Source organism: Stenella coeruleoalba (genome assembly GCF_951394435.1).
Source record: "Stenella coeruleoalba genome assembly, chromosome: 12".
NCBI classification, from domain to species: domain Eukaryota; kingdom Metazoa; phylum Chordata; class Mammalia; order Artiodactyla; family Delphinidae; genus Stenella; species Stenella coeruleoalba.
Window position 1 is genome coordinate 64,246,906 of NC_137158.1, and position 22,143 is coordinate 64,269,048.

Consider the following 22,143-nt stretch of genomic DNA (forward strand, 5'->3'; position numbering starts at 1 on the left):
AACATTTTTTTTTAGTCAGTTAATTCACTTTTGAGTCTTAAAATTCCTATCCTCTTAGTAATTCCCAAGAACTTTTCTGTGGTATATAAACGCTTGGTTTGCCTCTGGTTGGGGATTCTCTCTTCACGCCACATGCTACTTAGCTCTTCCTCACCCACTCCTGTGGTTTTGACCACCATCTTTATGCTAGAGACTCCCCACGCTACACCCTCTACAGCTAAATCTCTGCTTCTCCCCCCAAACAGCTTGGGACACACAGCTTGTGTGTTCTGCACACTGATTGCTAAATATTAAGATACAGATATAAAAGGACCATTTTTAAAGACTAGGCTATTTTTAGGACTATTTTAAAGATCAGAGATGAATAATTAGAAAATGATTCTGTAACATTAATGGATGGAAACAAGCAAATGAATAAAAAATATTCTAGTTAACCCTGAATAAATGAATACCAAAATGAACTTTGAAGTTACTTTATTATAAAAAAATCCTTAAATGCAATGTTCCATAAAAAATATATACATGTTTTTATTTACACACTCTATTAACACTACTGATTTCAATTCAATTTTAAGGACAATTTTGAAAAGCATTCATGTTTTTTCTGAAAGTATTAGGAAAGACTATATACATAAACTTCCAAAAACAAATACCATGCTGAGGCACAGAAAGGAAAAAATCCATTTTATCTCTTGAAGTGGTTACACAAGACCCTGGGCATAACACCTACCATTATAGGAAGCAGGGTTATTAGAGACCGTTCACTGTTACTGTTCACAAATCTAGATGGAAAGGTTCACATGTGACAGTGGTTTTTGTTTTTTATTAAAGACTCTGCAGTTTTCCGACCAAAAGTGACAGTGTCAAACAGGCTCTTTACACTTTTATCTAAACCATGACACTCCACTTGCTTAATACCAAGAAGACACAATTTCTGAAATCATGATCTTTTCATGAAATCAAAGCAGAAAAACTGTTCAGGAAAAGCAGATCCTTCCAAGTTGGTGACCTTGGTTGATCTTATGAAAACTCTCTGGAATCTGCTGTAGGCCTATAACCAATCAAGGACTCTTTACCACCTTCATCTACAAGCAGATCCACTAACACATGGGGTTTGTCATAACCAAAGGAGGTGATGGTGTTTCTCAGCGTTATGGACTCTCGTCCTTCTGTCTTTATTTCAGTTTTATTACTTGGGGGAAATTCTGAGTCAGAGCAGTTTTCTGATGCAACAAGGCCACCATCAGAACCATTTCTGGAGTGATACACATTTAAAGTGATGTTGCAGGTTTCAGACTGGTTACTGCTTGCATGCATAGAATTTTCTCCCTTTACTGGGGTCAGAGAGCTACCAGAGGCCAAGTCAGAAATGTTTTCTTCAGTCATCACCACTTCTGTTTCACTAGAAAGGTCTTCTCCATGCTCTGCTTTTCCTGGACTGTCCTCAGTATGCACGCTTGAAATTGTCCCTGGAGAGAGCTGCTCACTTCCTGCGGCAATTGGTTGGTAGGTGATGGGCGATATATATTTTGATTCAGATTTTGTCTCTGAAGAGGCACTTTTTACCACAGACAGCTAGGGGAAGAGAAATCAGTGATTAAAAATAATAAATTATTAAACTTAAGTGCTCATCCTCAAAAGAAAAATGGTCTAATGGTAATGGTTAACTAAATATACAACTGAATGGCATATTTAGGATAACAGTGTAATAGAATCTGATAGTTGCCTTTTCTTTCTTTTTAATGGAAATATATTAAGATCAAAAACAATATTTTAGAATTTTTAGAAAGTCACTATCTCACCAACCTATGTTGCTTTTTGTGTACTACCTTCGACACGTATGCATGTTACATTTGTAATGGGAGTACAGCTACTTACTTTATGTAGTATTTCATCATTTGTCTTCATAATTCTAATCTTCATGGGCTCAGTAATTTCACACTGATGCTTAAATAATTTCTCTAATACTAAGTATTAAGGTGTTCCAATTTTCACCATTTATAGAACATGCTGAAGTGAATATTTCTATACGTCTTTATTATTTATGAAATTATCTTTTAAGAATTCTTAAGAGAGGAATTACTAAATCTAGGAGTGTGGCATGTTTAGGATGCTACTACTCTGTGCACCCACTGTGTGCTCACCCTCCCCTCAGGGCTATAATTACTTTTTGCCAGCGTATACCAGTTTTATTACAAGGTACTAACGGATATTCAGGTTTATTTTTCCTTCTCTAGCGGGTGTAAAATAGCACGCTGCAAGGTTGGTTCGTGCTTAACTACTAGTAGTAAGAACATTATAATTCATAGGTGAATTGTCTACTAACTGTTGATAGTTCTTAACCCCGCTACTTAAAGATAATGTTTCCATAACACATTTAAATATGCCCTTTGCATATCACAGATATTTTGCCTGTCATATTTGATTTAAATAGTTATCATTCTGATACTTTTAAATGTTCTTTTCATCAGACAAAGACTTTTTTTTTTTTTTTTTTTTTTTTTTTTTTTTGCGGTACGCGGGCTTCTCACTGTTGTGGCCTCTCCCATTGTGGAGCACAGGCTCCGGACGCGCAGGCTCAGCGGCCATGGCTCACGGGCCCAGCCGCTCCACGGCATGTGGGATCTTCCCGGAGGCATGTGGGATCTTCCCGGCGGCATGTGGGATCTTCCCGGATCGGGGCACGAACCTGTATCCCCTGCATCGGCAGGCAGACTCTCAACCACTGCGCCACCAGGGAAGCCCCAGACAAAGACTTTTAAATGTTAGGCATTAAAATGTCACACTTCTCGTTTAGACTCACTGTTGGGTCATCTTTCCTTCTACCCTCTAACCACCATGAAGAGTTTCTGTATTTACAGATTTTCAAAAGCCACGCTTTCCTGACACTGGGTCTTAGCACACACTGTCCCTTAGTACCTGGGTAAACTCCTATCTGTCCCTCAAGACTGTTCAGGCATCACTGTCTCTGGAAAAGCCATGACTAACCCTACCCTGCAAAAGTACAAGAAAAGAAGTCCTCACTGGCATGTACATAAACGTCTGTCTTTGAACCTATCACACTGGACAACCACTGAATACTTATCATTTTTCCCACTAGACTTTAAGCTCCTTAGCACTGTCTCACTGTGCCTTTGCCCCATGCATAAAAAAGCATAGTGCATAGTAAAAAATATGTGGCTTTGGATGTGTGGAAGACTCAGTTATTTATGATAGGTGACATGCTGAACATCATTCTACTTTAAAAAACAAATTTTAAGAACTATCGAAAATTTCAAATTAACATTTTAGTGTACATTTGACCCTTGAGCAATACAAGGGTTAAGGGCACTGAGCGCCTCTGGAGTCAAAAAATCCACATATGACTTTTGACTCTCCAAAAACTTTACTAATAGCCTGCTGTTGGCCAGAAGCCTTACCAATAACATAAATGGTCAATTCACACATATTCTGCATCTTATATTTATATCTACATCTATTTTATACATTCATAACATACCTAACTTTTTCTTAATTTTTTCAGTATTTCTCAACTATGTGGTTTGTCTGAGAGTTTTTTCAAATTCTCACAAATCTCAAAAAATTTCCAGCATATTCATTGAAAAAAATTCAAGTATAAGTGGACCCACACAGTTCAAATCTGTGTTGTTCAAGGGCCAACTGTATGCAATTAAAGAAAAAATATTTAAATATATTACCAAGGATTTGGGTAACATGATGTTTTCTCTCTTAAATGGATTCATCTTCTTAACAAGACAACATACAACTACCAGGGCAAGTACTAGAAAGAGTAGTAAAGCAGCAACAATTGGAATCCAAACAGGATCTAAGAAAAGGGAAAAACCACAAATTAGAATTACAATGGAACACTGCTATATCCATCAGATAGTTATAAAGTCTTAGTGCTATTCTTCAACAGATTTACATATCAGGTAATTAATATGGTCACAGTTTTAAAGAACACTGACACAGAAGTCAGGAGAGATGAGTAAAAAATTACATACCTGTCCTAGATATCAACATGATTCTTCCCAGCTTTGAGATCCTAAACTTTCTGCGACTACACTGTCATGATATGATGTGGCTAAAATAACTTTTTCATAACAATTTCCTTACAGCCCCAAATACAGAGTGTTTCTAGAGTTACGCTTTTCTCTCAGTTGAAGAGGCAAAAGAAAAAAATTTTAAATATATCTCTTTAGAAATAAATTCTGGCAATGTCTCTAACTCTTAAAATAATGTCGTCCCACCCTTCTGAAATCTTAAATTGTTATTTATTTAAAGATTACAAAAACTTATAAAAATACACAGGTGTGTACGTACACACACACACACACACACACACACACACACACAGGAAAGTTGAACAGGAATAAAGTCCCCCGAATGAAAACCAGATACAACGAATAATATAAAATTGGGAAGATCTGTTTCAGAGCACAAACATCTATAATCACGGTTGTATATTTTTCTCTAATGCTGCTTTTTATTTTCACAGCACAATCTTCAAGATTTTTTTTTCCATAGTCTTCTCTTCCAAATTAATAGTACTTGGGACTTCCCTGGCGGTCCAGTGGTTAAGACTCCGCACTTCCACTGCAGAGGCGTGAGGCACGGGTTCGATCCCTGGTCGGGGAACTAAGATCCCATATGCCGTGTGGTACAGCCAAAAACAAAAAAACAACAAACAAACAAATCCAAAACCAAACAAACAAACCAAACAAACAAATTAACAGTACTCTACATATTGTGGTGGTGTTTGCCCTCCTTCATAGCATTTTATTACCTTTAATTTCTATTCTAATAATGACTCTGGAAGTTACTCAAATAAATGCCTCTATCAATCACACCTGTTACAGGAGGTGAAAAAAATTATTACAATAGGAATAGATAAAATAACTCCATAAGAAACACTGGCACGTTGCTTAGAAGCACTGAGCAGGCAGGTAGGGGATGCTGCTTATGAGCCACGATGGTGCCATCGTGTGGACACAGTATCAGCCCAGTTTGTAACTCAGGATTTTTTTTTTTAAATAAATCTAGGGCATTTATATTATTTCAAATTTTATGCATTGATGAGGATTTTCTTCCTCCAAATAGTATAACACAAACTGGTATTAAATGCACTGCATTATTTTAAGTCACCTATTTGAAACCCTCATATAATGGCCTAAAAGTTTTTAGTATTAATTTTAGGTGTTTGGTCTGATTCTTCAGCCTAGATTTCCATTCTTCAAAAAGAAATTTGTACTGTGTTATTTTTTGTACACTTTTTTAACCTAGAAGATATGTTCTAAAAACATCTGAACAATCAAAACAATTATATATACACCCAAAGACAATCACCAAAGCATGATTTATCAGCGAAAAATCTACAAGTAATCAAAAGTCCAAAAATTGAGGAACATTAAATAAATATGATCTTCATAATAAAATGTTCTAGAGATATTAAAAATAATATTAATAAAGTATGTAAAATAACATGGAAAAATATTTATAGCATATGCTTAGGGCAGTATACAAAGTTACATATACTACATAATATGATCAAGGCTACATAGCAAAAGAAAAAACAGGATGGAAAAAAACCACCAAACTGTGAGTAACTGAGTGTTTGTAACTTAGAACTACAGATAATTTTGTTTCCTTATAAATTATCTATAATGAACATTTAAATTTTGTACCATGAAAAAAAAGTCTAAATTTTTGTTAGGTACCTGCCAAATAAGAATGCCAGTTCTGAAGTTCTATCATATGTATCCCCCTCACACACACAGGAAATAATAAAATAAAAATAATGATTTTAAAATGTGTTATAAAATTGACGTACAATCCATCATTTAAACCAATCTATATTTATTTTTGGATGTTCATTTCCAATGCTTGTCCAGTTCACATATCACACAATTTTAGTCAATGAACATTGCGGCTTTTAGTTTTTAAACTTACTGTCCCCATAAAGAACATTTTAATGGATATATAACATCTTGTTATATTGGAGTAATAAACTAACTTATATTATTATGCATGATCCTGAAATGCAGACATTTATGCACATGGCTTTATGTTTTTGTTATATTTTTTCTTTCCTGGGTCAAAAGGTCATCACATGGCTTTCTAAATTGGTTGCTTTGTATCTCTTAATGCCTGAAAAATGGCCTTATTTTTAATTTAGAACTTCTCTGAAGAACGGAACTACTGAGTATTTTTTAAAAGAGCAGAGGTTTATTGAAATTACAAATTGCCTCTTTTTACATTACCCTATTTTAGTGATCACTCACTACATTTAGGAAAAAATGGCAAGAACTTACCTTCTGTGCTGTTATTATCAGAAACGGTAATACAAAGTTCTTCCGACTTCTCAGTTGTAACAGCCCACGTTTCTGAGACTCCTTCTGCTGAAACGCAGTACTCAGAATTCAGCGAGGACACAGGAATACTTAAGAAGCACTGAGTCTCATTACAATCATCTTCCTTCTTTATGTACATTTTATTTGTGGTCTGGAAAGAGGAAAAAAAACAATGAAAATGCATGACTCCTTTTAATTTGAAAAGAAAATATCATTCAATATGATGAATGTTGGGAACATGTCTGAAAATAGTGTTGATATCAAACAATAAGTCAATTTTTTACTTCAACATGGCATGGTGCTATATATCCATTAAAATGTTCTTTATAGAGATAATAAATTTAAAAATTAAAATAGAGATTATGAATTTAAAACTCAAATAGCAGTAATGTTCACTCTTAGTTGTCAAACCAACAAATGTTCATTAGTCCTATTCCTCTAGTGCTAGAAACTTAGCTGGTGAGAGAGAAAAGCATCTATCTCATGGTAAGAATAACACAGGTATTATACAAAGGCTGTAGGATCTCTTGGCAGTGACACAGAAGGGATTGAAGCAATCTCTGGGAGTTGATCATTCATTCAACCAGCCACACTGCATGGATCACTGTGCTAGGGCCTGAGAACACAAAGGTAGGGCAGTGGTGTCTGACCTCAAATAACTTACGACAGAGTGTGGAAGAGAGATAAGAAAGAAATGTAAGAGAGTCACAAGTACTCCTAGGGGACCACTCTATGGAACAAGGAACAACCAGACCACAGAAGAGGAAACAGTCCACCTTGTCAGAAAAGATTTCGAAGGAGAGATGATATGCCGGCTGAATACTGAAGAACGGGCAGAAATTTTCCAAAGTAGAAAAGGTGGAGAAGGGCATTCTGTGAAAGAGCAGTGTACCTTCAGGCAACTAAGAACAGGAAGCAGTTCACCAAAGCACAAACGAAAATGAATTGGAAGGAACGGGAGACAGGTAGCTGGAAATGATGCAAGAGGCCAAATCATGAAGGCCTTGCAGGCCGTGCCATGGAAGAGGATCTAGATATTATTTTGTAGCCGATGGGGATTTGTTAAAGAGTTTTAAGCAGTGAAGTAATATGGTCAGATCTGCACTTTAGAAAGACAACTCAGCTAGCAACCAAAGTGATGTTGTAAAACCTAAATCAGATGTCATTTTTCTGCTTAAATCTTTCCAGAGGCACAATGTCTCACTGAGAATAAGAGTCCAATCCCTCCAAAGCCCTTAGAGAAGTGGCCCCCAGTGAACTCTCTGACCTCATCTGCCCCCACGCTCTAGCCAGCCTTGCTGCTCCCTTCACATGCCTGGTGCGATTGCCAGGCTCTGCCTGACACACTCTTCCCACATACATCCACAGAGTTCACCTCCTAACCTCCTCCAGCCCTGGCTCCAGTTAACACTTCCCAGTGAGGCCTGGCCGGCCTACTGGAAACCACTACTGCCCAGCGCTCTTCTCTGCTGTGTTGTTCTCCACAGTACTTATCACTGGAGTTCTTTTGTCTGTGCTGTTCACGGCTATCTCCTGGTGCCTAGAAGGCACCAGGCGTGTGCTTAACAAATATTGTTAAATAAAGGAATGGCAGTGCTGTGGAGGATGGATGGAACAGAAAAAGTCTAGTCAACGTGTGGTCTGCACACCAGCGCTAGAATGTAATCGTGTCACACAGTAGTACTGTTGGTGTTTTCTTTCAAAAACAAAGATTCCAATTAGAGCTTCATGTTATTTCATATCACTACAAAACTACCAATGAGGAGGAAAAGATTAAAATTATCCTCATCTTACCAGTGGAGAAATGGAAAAACACAGGTTAATATCCTAGATTAGGACCATGCTATTAAAAGAGGCAAAGAAAAACTTAAAATGTTTTCACATGGCCAGTGTTAAAGATCAATGCCAGTACTGACTCCCTGCAGCAGCATTCATATATTTCTTTTTTCTTAGTAAAACTTACGATCCATGAGTCTTGCCTGAATATTCATGAACATTCCACTTTCATTACACCACATATGGAAACAACTTATGCCAGCAACAGAAAAATTTCCATTTTGAAAAAGATGAAATAGAAACATACCTCACTTCCATTTATTCTCACAAACACATTGTACGTGAATGTATAACAAGTATTTTCATCATCGTATATGGCTTCGGGTTCGTTTTCATTTACAGTAATTAGAGGGTGAAATATATCAACAATGATTTGGTCTTCCTTCTTTGTGATAACCAGTTTAGGTGGTCCAATTTTCCCTGAGGGGACAAAAAAGAAGTAGAACTTGTACCAGCCTTGGACCTTCACAGTGTATTACATATCACTACCAAAACTCAATCAACCTACTCTTTTTGTTCTTGTTGTTCTAAAGCAGGACCACATTTAAATCATTCCACAGATACCTAGAAGATATTTTAACTGTCCTTAGTGAATCTTGGTAAAAAGCCTTGACATAGTAGAAGCTCTTTGAAGTTAGTTTTCCTTTATCTTTGCTTCTGTAGATTAAAAAACATTGAACAGAAAACAGAAAATGTTCTCTAAAAATGGTTTCAGAAAAGGCATTTTAGTTATCTTTGAATCCTCACTGAAACTCTTTGTATGTCCAATGCCTATGGATACCTGGAATGAGGCTCTATAAAAGTTTGCTAAATACATTCAATTTTTATTATGAAAATCAGAACTAGATATTCACTGATTCCACAAATATTTACTATATGTCTTTGACATCTGGAACCTTGTAGGTGAACCATTTACCTATTCTTCACGTATTTATTGCACACCTACTGTGCGCCAGGCAGGTCTGTCTTTACTCACCAATGTATCCTCAGGAACTAGCATACTTTCTGGCACATAGTATGCCCTTGAAAAATCTGTGTGGGAAAAGTCTGACATACAGATGGTATAATTGTCAGGTGACAAAAGCATGGACTCTGGGGAATAAAACTACTTCAAGGGCAAGTAGAGGAGGGGCCTGTAGAAGAGAAAAAAGTAGGCATGATCCAAAAAAGAAGGAGCAGAGCCAAGGTGGGGGCTGAAGCTGAACTAGGATGAAGGCGATTATGGAACTCTAAAATTTTTAATGTATTAAATTGGTATTAAAATTCCCAAAGGCCTTGAGGAGTTAAGGTAGAGGGGAAGACAGAGAGCAGCTCTCACAGTCCTAGTGAACGCGACTAAGGGAGGAGTGACAGAGGACAGAGAGAGGAAGGGGTGCAGAGTCCAGACCCACACTTGCATGGGATGGAAGTGTCACAGCTTAGAAGGGGCAAAGTGAGGGGAGCCTCTTAACCCTATTTTGTGGGGCTTGGGAGAAGAGAAGACAGGAACTCCCTAAATTCCTCCAAATGTTTCTGGGGCATTCTGATAATTTTTAGCAACTGCTTATAAAAGCAAATATATACAGAAGACATGCATAAGATTGAAATTTAGACATGTATACATTCCACTCACCTTCTTTGCATAAAATAAATTCTCTTGACTGTGCATAGACTGATTCCTCTTGTCCAAGCCTGGCTTTAACTCTAGCCCAGAGAGGACTTGATGGGTCATCAATTATGGAAAAGATATTACAAGAATGATGGGAGGTATTGCAGGCATCAATCCATTGCCCGTCCCTAAAATGAAGAAAAAGAAACACAAAGGTAATTTTTATTGTTAATACATAAACTTGAACCACCTCTGTCTGTGCTTTGCTTTCCATTCATAGCATGGAGCTGGTAGAAAGAGTTGAGTAAGAATAGGATGGAGAAGCTAGACAAAGTAGGAAACCTTTACTCTTTGGTTAGAAGGTCTATAGTAAATTCATTTACAATAAAGAGGCTCAATTCAAAATAAGACCTGTACAAACCACATTCCACATGTAATTTTTAAAAATCTGTTCTTTAAATGAATCGATTTCATTGAGTCATTACTTAATTACAGAATCCAACATATTACAATCACTCCTAACACTTGTCAAAAAAATTTTTTTAATTTTTCTTTCTATTCAACAGTACATACACTATAGGAAGCAAGAGGACTTCACTGTTTTTAATACAGAACTGTCACCTTTATTTGTCATGCCATAAAATGTCAGAAGTTAGTGATACTCCTCTACTTCAATTCTGACAGGAAGAAGAACTAAATGGCAGGAAGTATTTTGAAAAGAACTAATTTGCATCCTTAATTTGCATTACTTCTGGAAGTCTATAAGCCGTTCAGGAAGTTGTGCCACATGGGAAGGAACAATGATGGAAGGAAACAGTCATGAACCGTGCAAGGACCTAGGCAAAAACAGAATGAAAAAGATAAGAGTGACACTCACCTATAGGTCATCACCTGTACGGTAAACACAGGGCTCCGTGGCATAACTGGGTAATCCCAAAACAGAACAGTATTCAAGTTATAGGCCTCAATGGTAAGATTGGTTGGTGTTGGCACTGTAAGACGGATGGATGTCAGAAACTAACATTAACGTTAGAAAACCTCAATATAAGAAGCCAAATTAGCCAAATATGTACTTGAAGAAAAGAATTCACTGGAACAGATAATAAATGTATTTAAATTAAGGTATTTCTAAAAATTAATTTTATTAAAAAATGTATAGAAGTGTTTGAATTCATTTTAAATTACTGAAACAACATTGTAATGCAAGGGGAACACAAATATAGTATGAGCAATAAATTCCTAGAATGTTTGAGGAGTTTTTATAAATAACTGCACTGCCTGTTGCAATAATAATCCTCAACTCATTTAATCACTAGAATTTTCTATATTTGATACCACAGACTGTATTCAATGTCTAGAGAAGAACTGGCTACAAGAGGGATGGTCAATTTCACTCTAAAATACTACCTGGGCTCTCAACCCTCCACCCAGGACTATTACACACTTTTACTACCTTTTCTCTAGCACAGGAATAGATGCCTAATGATTGCCTGATGGAGCCATCAAGCATTCCAGTTTCATCAACATTTTGCTCTCTGAGGTGTGCATGGCTTTTTTCAAAACATACCCTATATTTCTTCCTGCTTTTGCTCTTCTAAACCAATTAAGAAAACGTTTGTTGAGAAGACATTAAAGTGTCACACAAGAGAACAGGCAGAAGTCATTTTACCATCTTATAATCAAACACTACCATGACCATAATCTAGTTACTAAAGCAGCTATTTTTTCCCCTGCTCAGTGTAAAAGGTTATTGTCCAGCACCCCTTAAAAAATTGAACACACACACATCTCCTCCCTTCCTCTCTCTCTCCCTCTTTCTTTCCCTCCTTTCCTTCCCTTCTTCACGAATGAACATGAAGGTATAGACAGAGTTCGCAATATGACCTGGAATTTAAGCTTATTCAATCCGATCTATCTGGAAAACGCCACTAAACATGATGTGCTTATACAAATAAAATAAATAAATGAATAGCAATGTGGTCAGGTACAGTGGCTTCCAAACATAACTTATCATCCTAAAAAATTCAAAGAGAGCCAAAAGTTTATACTTTTTTAAAGTATCCCAGATGATAATGACGATCACTTATGTTTACACTTAGTAGACTGCTCTAATAAGAAAAATATTCCCTGGGTTGGCTATTAAGAAATCTGGGTTCTTTCCTTGCTATACTACTAAAGAGTTACTTCAGAATTCCTCACCTGTCAAGTGAGGTGTTAATTTCACACACATAGGCTATTTGCTTACTGTTGAAGAAAACACCTACTATATTTTTCCCAAAGTAAAAATTCCAATATTTGAACCTGAACTGGTACATTGTCTTAATTTACAACTATTTAGCACCTGTATTATCGTTTCAAAGCAGAACATGGATCAAGAGTTATATGGACTAAAGGACAATTAGATTCTACTGCCATTTTTTCCCTTTTTTCTGATTATTTTTTCCTTTATATCACTGGTTTTCCACAAGGGGTGATTTTGTCCCCCATGGACATCTGGCACTGTCGGAGACATTTTTGGTTCTCCTAACTGGGTGTTAGTGGTGGGGTGCTACCGGCATCTAAAGGATAGAGACTAGGGATCCTGCTGATATCCGATAATGCACAGGATAGCTTTCCACATTCTGGCAGTCCAAAATGCCACGAGTGCCAAACACTGAGAAACCCTGCTTTATTATAATTTCAGGAATCTTTTTTATTTAGGAGGAAAAACTAATTTAAAAACAGAATGCAATAAGAAATCATCTCACACCAGTCAGAATGGCCATCACCAAAAAATCTACAAACAATAAATGCTGGAGAGGGTGTGGAGAAAGGGGAAGCTTCTTGCACTGTTGGTGAGAATGTAAATGGGTGCAGCCACTGTGGAGGACAGTAAGAAGATTCCTCAAAAAACTAAAAACAGAGCTACCATATGACCCAACAATTCCACTCCTCGGTATATATCTGAAGAAAATGAAAACACTAACTTGAAAAGATACATGCACCCCAATGTTCATAGCATCATTATTTACAATAGCCAAGATATGGAAGTAACTCATGTGCCCATCAGTGGATAAATGGATAAAGAAGATATGGTGTATATAGACACAATGGAATACTACTCAGTCATAAAAAGAATGAATGAAATTTTGCCATTTGCAACAACATGGATGGACCTAGACGGTATTATACTTAGTGAAATGAGTCATAGAAAGACAAATACTGTATGTTATCACTTATATGTGCAATCTAAAAACAAATGGCAGACTATAGCAAAAGAGAAACAGGCTCGTAGATATAGAGAACAAATCAGTGATTACCAGCGGGGCGGGGGTGGGGCAAGATAGGAGTAGGGGATTAAGAGGCATAAACTATGTCTAAAATAAGTAAGCTACAAGAATATACTGTACAACACAAGGAAGATAGCCAATATTCTATAATAACTTTAAATGGAGTATAATCTATAAAAATACTGAATCACTATGTTATACACTTGACGCTAATATATTGTAAATTATACTTCAATAAAATAAATAAATAAATAGATAAATAAAACAGAATTTTTTTGATAAACCAGTACATTTTATGTTTCCCGCTCAGCGAATAGCTTTGGTTACTGTTGAAATGTCTAACTTCCGTATGACTCACCAAAGCAGCAAAACGATTTGTGCCTAAAGGTTGAGATTATGAAGTTGGAAGGATGTCTCAGATTCAAGTACTCAGTAAGCACAACATGCCCTTTGATCTGCAGCCAGTGATCAGATATCTACCATTTTTCTACTTACTCTTTCTTTCTGGAATACTGTTGATGGCTGCTGGTACTTATCATCTTTGGTTCTCTAAGCAATTTCCTTGCAGGTGAGTCAGGAAGCACTGGTCTTGCCAGATTTAGCCCTGGTTTTGGTGGAGTTCCCATGGCCATACACAGCAGGGTAGACTAAGGTCTCCTTAACAGGGTTCCTTTTTCTATGGTGTGTTCACACCTCAACTTCAGAACAACCATCTCAAACAGCTTACATTCTATGGTTGAGGAGGAAATTAAGGCACCCCTCTCCAGGTTCAATTCAACATTGATATCAAATAATAATCACACATACAAATATAATTTTGCAACTAGATAAGAAAGAGAGGTACCTGACGTTAAGCAAACTCATAATGAATCAGAACTTCCCTCAGAAGCCATTTCTTAATTTTAGCATCTTTTGCTTCTCTCATGGCTGAGAATTTACAAACCGTCAGGTCCTGGTTTCTTTTTGTTTAACAGTCCTTCCCTCGATTACTCTCTCTAATCTTATATTTTACAAGAAACAAGAAGAAACCACGTGGCACCTGCAATCTGCTTGGAAACCTCCTTCACTAGGCCACTGGGCTCACCAGGTACATTTCCTACTTTCCCTGCTACTGAAGGTGATGGTGTTGCTAAGCTTCCTGCCACTGTGTAACAAGGATCCTCTTTCTCATTTCCAGTGAAGTTCTTCACTTCCTTTTAAGCCCCCTTTAAAAAAATTATTCCCAATAGGAATGACATTTTAACTGTATGTACTCAATCTGAGATTAATTTCTGCATTTGAGGAAAAGGCATATAGAAATCAATCTGTATTCTAGAATATCAAATAAAGTGCATTTAAATTTAAGAGGTTACTGAATCATACATTATAAAATACAAACAGCAATAGACTTGTGCTACATTAGATTAGTTTTTCGTGTGAGTCAGGTGATATTTCCCATAATTTAAGTAAAAGCTTGACATGGTTAGACTAGGATAAGGACTTAAACCATAGCTTCCAAAGCAATCAAGACAGGTGGTAGGAGAAGAGGTTTCAACGGAACTAGCAAACAGAAATTACTACTAGATTATAGGAGAAACTTTTGAATATTGACACCAAAGGATGTAACCTGTGGTTTTAACGCTACCAGAAGAGAAACCATGCGGTTATTAGACATCTGCCTTTGTCATCTTTGCTAAAATCTCATGATAAATTGACATGAGTAACTCGTTTTCTTAAGTTTCAGAATTTTATAACCTAAAGTTTACATGGCTTCATATTCAGATAAATAATTGAGGCTTACAGCAAACTTCTATTCATAAAAAATTTACCCTATGTCAATAAAAATATATGTAGAAATAGAGTGTGGGGTTAAAGGAAAGATTCTACTAGAGGATTTCACGAAGTAGAATAATCTTGCAGATTTCCCTAGCTCTTAAAATGCCGACAGTTTTCTGTAACACATGTTGTTTTTGGAAATGGGTTCAGAGTTATTTGGAGCATTGTATCTGCATCCTATCCAGAGTGAACTTTAGCTCTTTTAAGATCTGCTTCCCAGAACTCCTCTAGGAACTAGCAGCTGAGGATTAAACAAAACCAAACAAAGGAGAGAAGAATCACTTTTCACAACATTCTAAGTACAATGCAGACAAAAAGGAGAGTTCTGGTTACAACTAACTGTTTCCTGGTGATAAATATGAAAAAAGACCAAGGCAGAGAACAGAAAAGACATATGAAGATCAGCAAGTGGTGAAGCAGTGCCGCTAGATGCGGCAGTGGAGATGTCACGGAAGCCCCCGAACCAGCAGCCAGAACAGCTCTGTAGTAATTACTGGGGAAGGCAGCAGAAGGGGAAGCAAACAGCTACAGACATCTCCAGGTTTCCTCTGCATGGACGGTGACAGAAGCATGGGCTGCCTCCTGTGCTCCATCCCATAACCACCAAAAGTATCTGTGCCTCTACTGGAAGAGGCACAGCCTCAGTAGTTCACCGATTTTTACATAATAGCATTCGAAGACTAAATAAAAGATGCATGCATCTAAGGCCAAACAGAGCTCTGTACTCTGTAGACACCATGTGACTATGTGCTCACCAACCTCTCTATGGGAAGGACAAACTGAGAAGCATGAAGAAGTAAGGATACACGGGCCAGTAATTAAATCGTTTTGGAGGATTCTAGGTCATCTGACACTACAACTCAAAAACAAACACTCTAAATTAAAGCACCCAGACCCTTTACTGAATGAACAACTCTCAGAGAAAAGAGCTAACAACTTCCTCGTGTTAAAGATGAGGGGCCATGGACGTTTTCACAAAGGTCTCTTCTTATACTGCAAAATGAGAAATGGCATGAGAAATCCAGGCAGAAAAAGTGAAAAACATCAAATCCGGACTTTGGCATCTTTTTCAGATATATTTATGATTATGATCTATCTACTGAATGGTTTTATAGTGCTGATAAAATAACTTTTTCTTAATGCTTTCCAACTTTTTCTCTTAGCAAGTAGCAGCATCCTCTAGATTTAAGATGAATAAAGACATTTAAGAATTCTTGCACATGGTGTTTCAAGCATTCATAGAAGTTTTAAAACTGAAACATATCAATATTTGGGGGCTTTGAAATGAATCATATCCATCACTTTGTGAAACTAATGGAAAAACGGTCCTTTTTCTACTTCCTTCTGTTATTTCCTTGTACCTTCAGAAAAAGAGTACCAGAACTAAGGGTTCATGTGAGGACATCTAAAATATTTCAAGACCATTTCACCTTCCATATGATAGCTCCTTAGCCGGGTCAAGACCCCTAGTATCCCTGCAGTCTTCTCTTCCTCCTGTCTGTCTTCACGTTTTACCATTCACTCTCTCTTTCTTAAATGTGGGCCCAGAAGTAATGCACCTGATGTGAATGAAATACTTTTCCTCCTTTTTTTTTTTGAAGAGATGGGCATATCAAAGAGTGGCTTACGCTGAACCCGTAATTAACTAAAATCCCCCCAGATCTTTCACTCAAATCACCAAGTTAGGGCTTATCCAAAAAACTTCTCCCCAGCCACTTTCCTGATCTGAAATGCAGGGTTCTATTATTGTTCCTGTTTATTCAATTTCATCTAGTTGGGTTGCTTGGCATGCCAATAAATTCTAATTGAACCAGATCCACCCAGTCCCTGAGAGAAGTCATTTCTCAAGACTAATTCCCTTTTGGACTAATTCATTCTAAGTTGAGAAATAGTTTAGGAACTGAAAAAACTAAAGAGGCCTTTTCAGTCTATGAAGAACAGGAAATAGGTGGAAGGAGTCAGCTGCTGAGCTTACTTTAAATTTTTCATATTGATCTGGATGAGTTTTATTTTTTTTTGCGGTATGCGGGCCTCTCACTGTTGTGGCCTCTCCCGTTGTGGAGCGCAGGCTCCGGACGCGCAGGCTCAGCAGCCATGGCTCACGGGCCGTGGGATCTTCCCAGACTGGGGCACGAACCCGTGTCCCCTGCATCGGCAGGCGGACTCTCAACCACTGCGCCACCTGGGAAGCCCTGGATGAGTTTTTTTAAAAGCTGACACAATTTCTCATTCATAACTAAATCAATTTAATATTTAAAAATATATTTGTGAAAATAATGATGCACATAATTGAACGATAGTCACCAACATATATTAAACATTTACTACATGACAAGCTACGAGCTCAACTTTGTTATGCATTATCTCAGTTAAGCACCAAAACCATCCTAGGAGGGAGGTAATATTTATCAAAAAGAAAAAAAAGGCTTAGAGAAGCTACTTAAAGACTTGACAGTGTGTAAAGTTTTGTTGTTTTTAATTAACAAAAGCTGCTTAAGCATCATTTCTATGATAGTTTAATAAAAGATGGGGAAAATAATCTCCATATATAAATAGGAACTGGAGATAACTGTTTCCTGATGACATCACAAGCATCTGCTTCAAGTAATTTTGCCTGATTTATCATACCATCACATCACATGACGGCACTGCAAAATCTGAACAATGTATTAAATTAAATTATTTATTTAGAATGGACATGATTGAAATGGATATCTATTGAATAGTATTGGGATAATCTAAAATACACTCCCTTAATAAGAAAATGACAAGTAAACTCATTCCTTCTTGTCAGGAACTCTCTTAATTCTGGTACGTCTTTCATTCTGATTCTTTGTCCAATTAAAATGGAAACATAAATTATCCATTTAGCTTATACAAAAATTGCGCTATTACTGTCAAATTGTATAAGACAGCTCTTTAAAGGGGTTATTTTTCTCTTCAATTCTTTAGGGTTTCTTTTATATAGAAGCAAAAGGTGGATCTTTCAAAAATCCATACAAACCATGAATCAGAATAAAATGAAAAAACTATTATTAATACCCTCTTCAATAAATATAATTGAAATGCACAGATTTAAGTATTTTGAATCTCTGAAAAACATACAGATTCCAAAGAAAATAATGAAAAATTTCAACACACCCAGAGCATTACCTAAAGTTAGGGAATGAAGAGTTGATAAGCAAGTGGAGAAGGCAAGTTAAGAGCCCCACTGCTGTGCTAAACCAGTATGCTCTTCAGATGATACCCAGAGTGGAAAAACAAACGGGAAGAAGGTGGCTGACACCTGTGTTTATAAAATGCTGGAGTACAGAAGCCACAGAAGATCTCCCTGTGGGGGGAAAGCAGGCAATCCTACTCCCAGGGCCGGCTTCAAGGACATACGAATTGTGTAGTCACGAGGGGCCCCATGCTCAGGAGGGCTCTGTACTCAGAAGGAAGGGCCGTGCACTTGGTTTAATGCTCTGCCCTAGCCAGGAACTTCGGTCACCCTCTTCCTCTCTTCCCACATCCAGTGAATCACCAAGTTATGCTGAGTCTGTCTTCTAATTTCTTCTTCTCCATTTAAACTGCCTCCTCCCCGACTTGAGCAGCAGTCTCCTAAGTGACCTCCCTCCTTTGAGTCTACCGCCAAACTATTTTGTAAGATGAATGGTCTTTCTAAGTGGCCTATCTGATCCTGCATGAAACCATTTATCTCCTTAAAATAACCCCACGGCTGTCCACTGACTTGAGCAAGGGAGAGCGAGCCTATTATTTTGTTGGCTCAGCACCTGTACTTCCTTCAGGAACATTATTGCTCTTCTTCTGGGAAGTCTCCTACTGCCACCACCTGTAACAATATCCTTCCCATGCAAGCTGGCGTCTGACCCAAGCTAGGCAAATCAGAGCCTTCTTCCAGGATCTTGTTATGGTGGAGGAAGCTGCAAGATGCCAAAACCCAAGAGTTGTCAACATCCGTGATTTCTGCCAAATCGAGAAGACTGCCAACACTGAGTCAGCAGTAAGAAATGGAGGGTCTGGGCACTTTTGAGTTCCAGGTTCAACTTCCTGAGGCCCAGCTGGCATCTGTACCTTTCTGTTCAACTCTCACTTGGATTCTCTGGGCCAATAAATTCCTTTTTTTGTCTGTGAGAGCCAAAGCTGTGTTTCTGTCCTTTGCTGTTACACATGACAAGGCACTTCATTAACTGGTTCCTACCTCTCCACATATCCTTTCTCCCCTTATATCCTCACACACGTACTGTACAATAAAATGCTTAAATTATTCCACTAGTTCAACCTGCTGTTTCACAGCCCTTCCTCTGCACACACAAGTCTCTCTCCACCTCCAGTTCCAACTCTGGGGTCACCTTCTTTGTGAAGTCTTTCCTGATTCCCCTGCTCAGAGGCAGACACCCATATCTTGCTTCCCAGTAACCTATGTGTAAGTTCAATATCTTATCACAAAGGATTGCAACTGCCCTTGTGGATGACTAATGCCCTAGGTAATGGCAGAGTGCAGAGTCAAGAACTTGGACTCTGGAACCCAACTGCCAAGCCCCCCAGTGAATAGCAGCAACTTGGCTAGACCTCTCTGTGCCTCAGTTTCTCATCCATATTTGGAGATACAACAGCACCTACTTTATAGGACTTGTGGGAAATGGTGTGATAAGAACTTAAAATAGTGCCTGATAACTGTTAGCTATAAAATCACGATCCTTGAAGGCAGAAACTAAATAATTCCCATTTTTGTATTCCCAACACCTGGCACAATTTCTTTTTCAAGGAATGATATTTGTTTGCTTGAGTTCTAAACGGCAAGCCAAAGGAGAGCTGGATATGAATGGAGCACATCTAACAAGTTTCACTGAGGAAGTCATAACACAGAGGTGCAGACCCAGAGTTTGCCAAGGGTAAAGGAGGCTGGGTCTCCCTGACCCCTTCCAGGCAGCTGCTACCTGCCTGCACAGAGGAGACACTCAAGACTGTCCGGTTTTCTGAAAATCTAGGTTTATCCCTTTTGCAGAAAAACTACTGATTTCACTGGAGCTCTTAATTATCATTATACCTAGCTTTAGAAAAAACATGTTCTTATCATGTTTCCTGGGAAACATCAAAAAGCAGGCGGAGATAAACGAGGAACTAGGCTATGCGAGGAGACCTTACTGTCTGACAAATGGGCTCATGAGTGCACGCACTGGACCACCTCCAGACTTACACGTAAGAGGCGGTTACTGCCTTTTCACAATTCTCAGCTGGCGAAAGAACTTCTAAGGATTTGGGGCCTACCTTACGAATATGTAAGTCATGAGCTGTGGCCACAGTGTACAACTGCTGACCAGGGAACTCACTTATTTAAAAATTAAGAGAACGTGTTTTGTTGTTTTGGTAACCACGGAAGGGGCCGGAGAAAGCGAAGGGAAGGCTGCAAACCGCGGAAACCCTGCGTCGCCTTCCCGGTGGCCGCCCCCTTAGGACCCGAAGCCACCGGGCATCAAAGACAAATGCGAGAGTCGAGGACAAATGCGGACGCGGCTCCTCAGCGCGGGGGAGGGTTCCTGGCCGGTGGGGTTCCCTCTCTCCCCTCCCGTCCCCACCCGGTCGCGGCGCTGCCGCGAGCGACAATACCTGAGGACAGCTTCTGATCCGCGGCGCCCATCTCAGCCCAGCTTCCGGCCTGCACGGTAAGGACGAGGAGAAGGAAGAGAGCCATGCTGCTCCGGACCGACTCCGGTGCTGCCCAGAATTGCGGGAGGCCTCCGGCGCGGCCCTCGGGCCTAGGCTGGCGTCATTTCCTCCACCGCAGACCATCCCGCCAGCGGGAGGCGGAGCGTGGACGGGAAAGTGGGGCGCGGACAGCAAAGCCGCCACCAGGACTGGCAGGCCGGCCTGGACGGGAGGCGGGGCCAGAGTGGGGGAGGCGGGCCCGGGGCGCGTGGGCGGGGCCCGGGGCGCGGAGGCGGGGCCGGGGTGCGGAGTTAGGCCTGAGCGTGGTAGTTAAGACGCGCGGGGTGGGTGAGGTGCGCGGGGTGGCGGAGGTGCCCGGGGAAGCGGGGCCTGGGAGGGGAGGAGGACTACAACGCGAAGGCCGCCTCTGTGGTAGCTCGGCGTTAGGGGCACGACAGTCTGTGGTCGCGACCTTGGCTCGCAGGTTTGTGAGTAACTTGGGTCCAATGGTCATGTTCTTTAAGCTTTGCATGACCTTCCGTGGTGCATCTTCCTCTTTTTGCAGTGTTCTGGACTTGCAGAACTTTGCCCTAGGCCACAACCCAGCACAATGCTTACTTTATCTTATATAAGACTTCGGCATCAATGCGTCAGGGAACTTAGATTTTAGGGCAGAAATAGCCCTTACATGCCTTCTCTAATCCCTGCATTTGTAGCTGAGGAACCCGAAGCTTCGCGGGTGAAATGGTTTGTGCAAACTTGCATAGCCCAAATAGAATTGGCTCGGCCATGAACTACTTTATTCTTGGAGGAAAAATAACTTGCATTACCTTTTCAGCAATTAAATATCAAATAGCGATTTATTAAGCAGCCTCTCATCGTGAGATCTTTCCTCTCTGACCACATCTCCTATTACTCTGCATCATCTCACCTATTCTACTCGAGGCGCATTGGCCTCTGCCCTTACTAGAACACTCCAGGCTTGTGCTCAGGTGTGCACATGGCTAACTACCGAACCTACTTCAAGTCTCTGCTTATTATGGCCTTCTGCAAAAATTTGAAATTGCAGCCCACCTTCCCGTCCTCTTTACACTGCCCTACTGTTTATTTCGTGGCACTTAACCTTCTCTCACACTCTATGATATGCATATTGATTTTATTTTTCTCCCCCTTCTAGAATGTAAGCTTTGTAGGGCTGAAATCTTTGGCACTCATTTAGTATTTGTTGGATGAAAGAAGGCATGATTACACTAGCATTAAGTAAAAATTTTAGAGAAAAACCTTATGAAGATGCTGTACAAAATAGAGGCTTTATTTATATTATTTATATGAAAAATATTCATTTATTTGTATGAATAAATATTAATTTTACTTATATGAATAAATCCCTTAGCTCAGTATTTCTGAAAATCAATGTGAACCACCTGGGTTCTTGTTAAAATGCAGTTTGGATTTCGTTGTTCTGATTCAGGTTGGGCCTTGAGGGTGCATTTGTAACAAAATTCACAAAGAGTGCCAATGCCACTGGCACTAAGGCCACACTTTGCATAGTAAGGCTTTAACTCAACTAGACTAAGTTTTGGGAAATATTTCATTTCATGTATTTGTGATGTCCGCTCTCTTAGTCTGTTTGGGT

At 39.1% G+C, this 22,143-nt stretch overlaps 1 protein-coding gene across 1 annotated transcript; it reads right to left on the minus strand.

Annotated features, from left to right (window-relative positions):
• Window positions 1-443: 443 nt before the first annotated feature.
• IFNGR1 (interferon gamma receptor 1) lies at window positions 444-20,651 on the minus strand (the record flags this gene model as incomplete). Its single annotated transcript, XM_079939677.1, is given in 8 exon segments — window positions 444-1,575; window positions 3,699-3,826; window positions 6,312-6,501; window positions 8,434-8,606; window positions 9,799-9,962; window positions 10,652-10,766; window positions 20,469-20,624; window positions 20,627-20,651. Coding segments are annotated over 8 exon segments (1,506 nt in total). The 3' UTR covers window positions 444-1,020.
• Window positions 20,652-22,143: the final 1,492 nt, after the last annotated feature.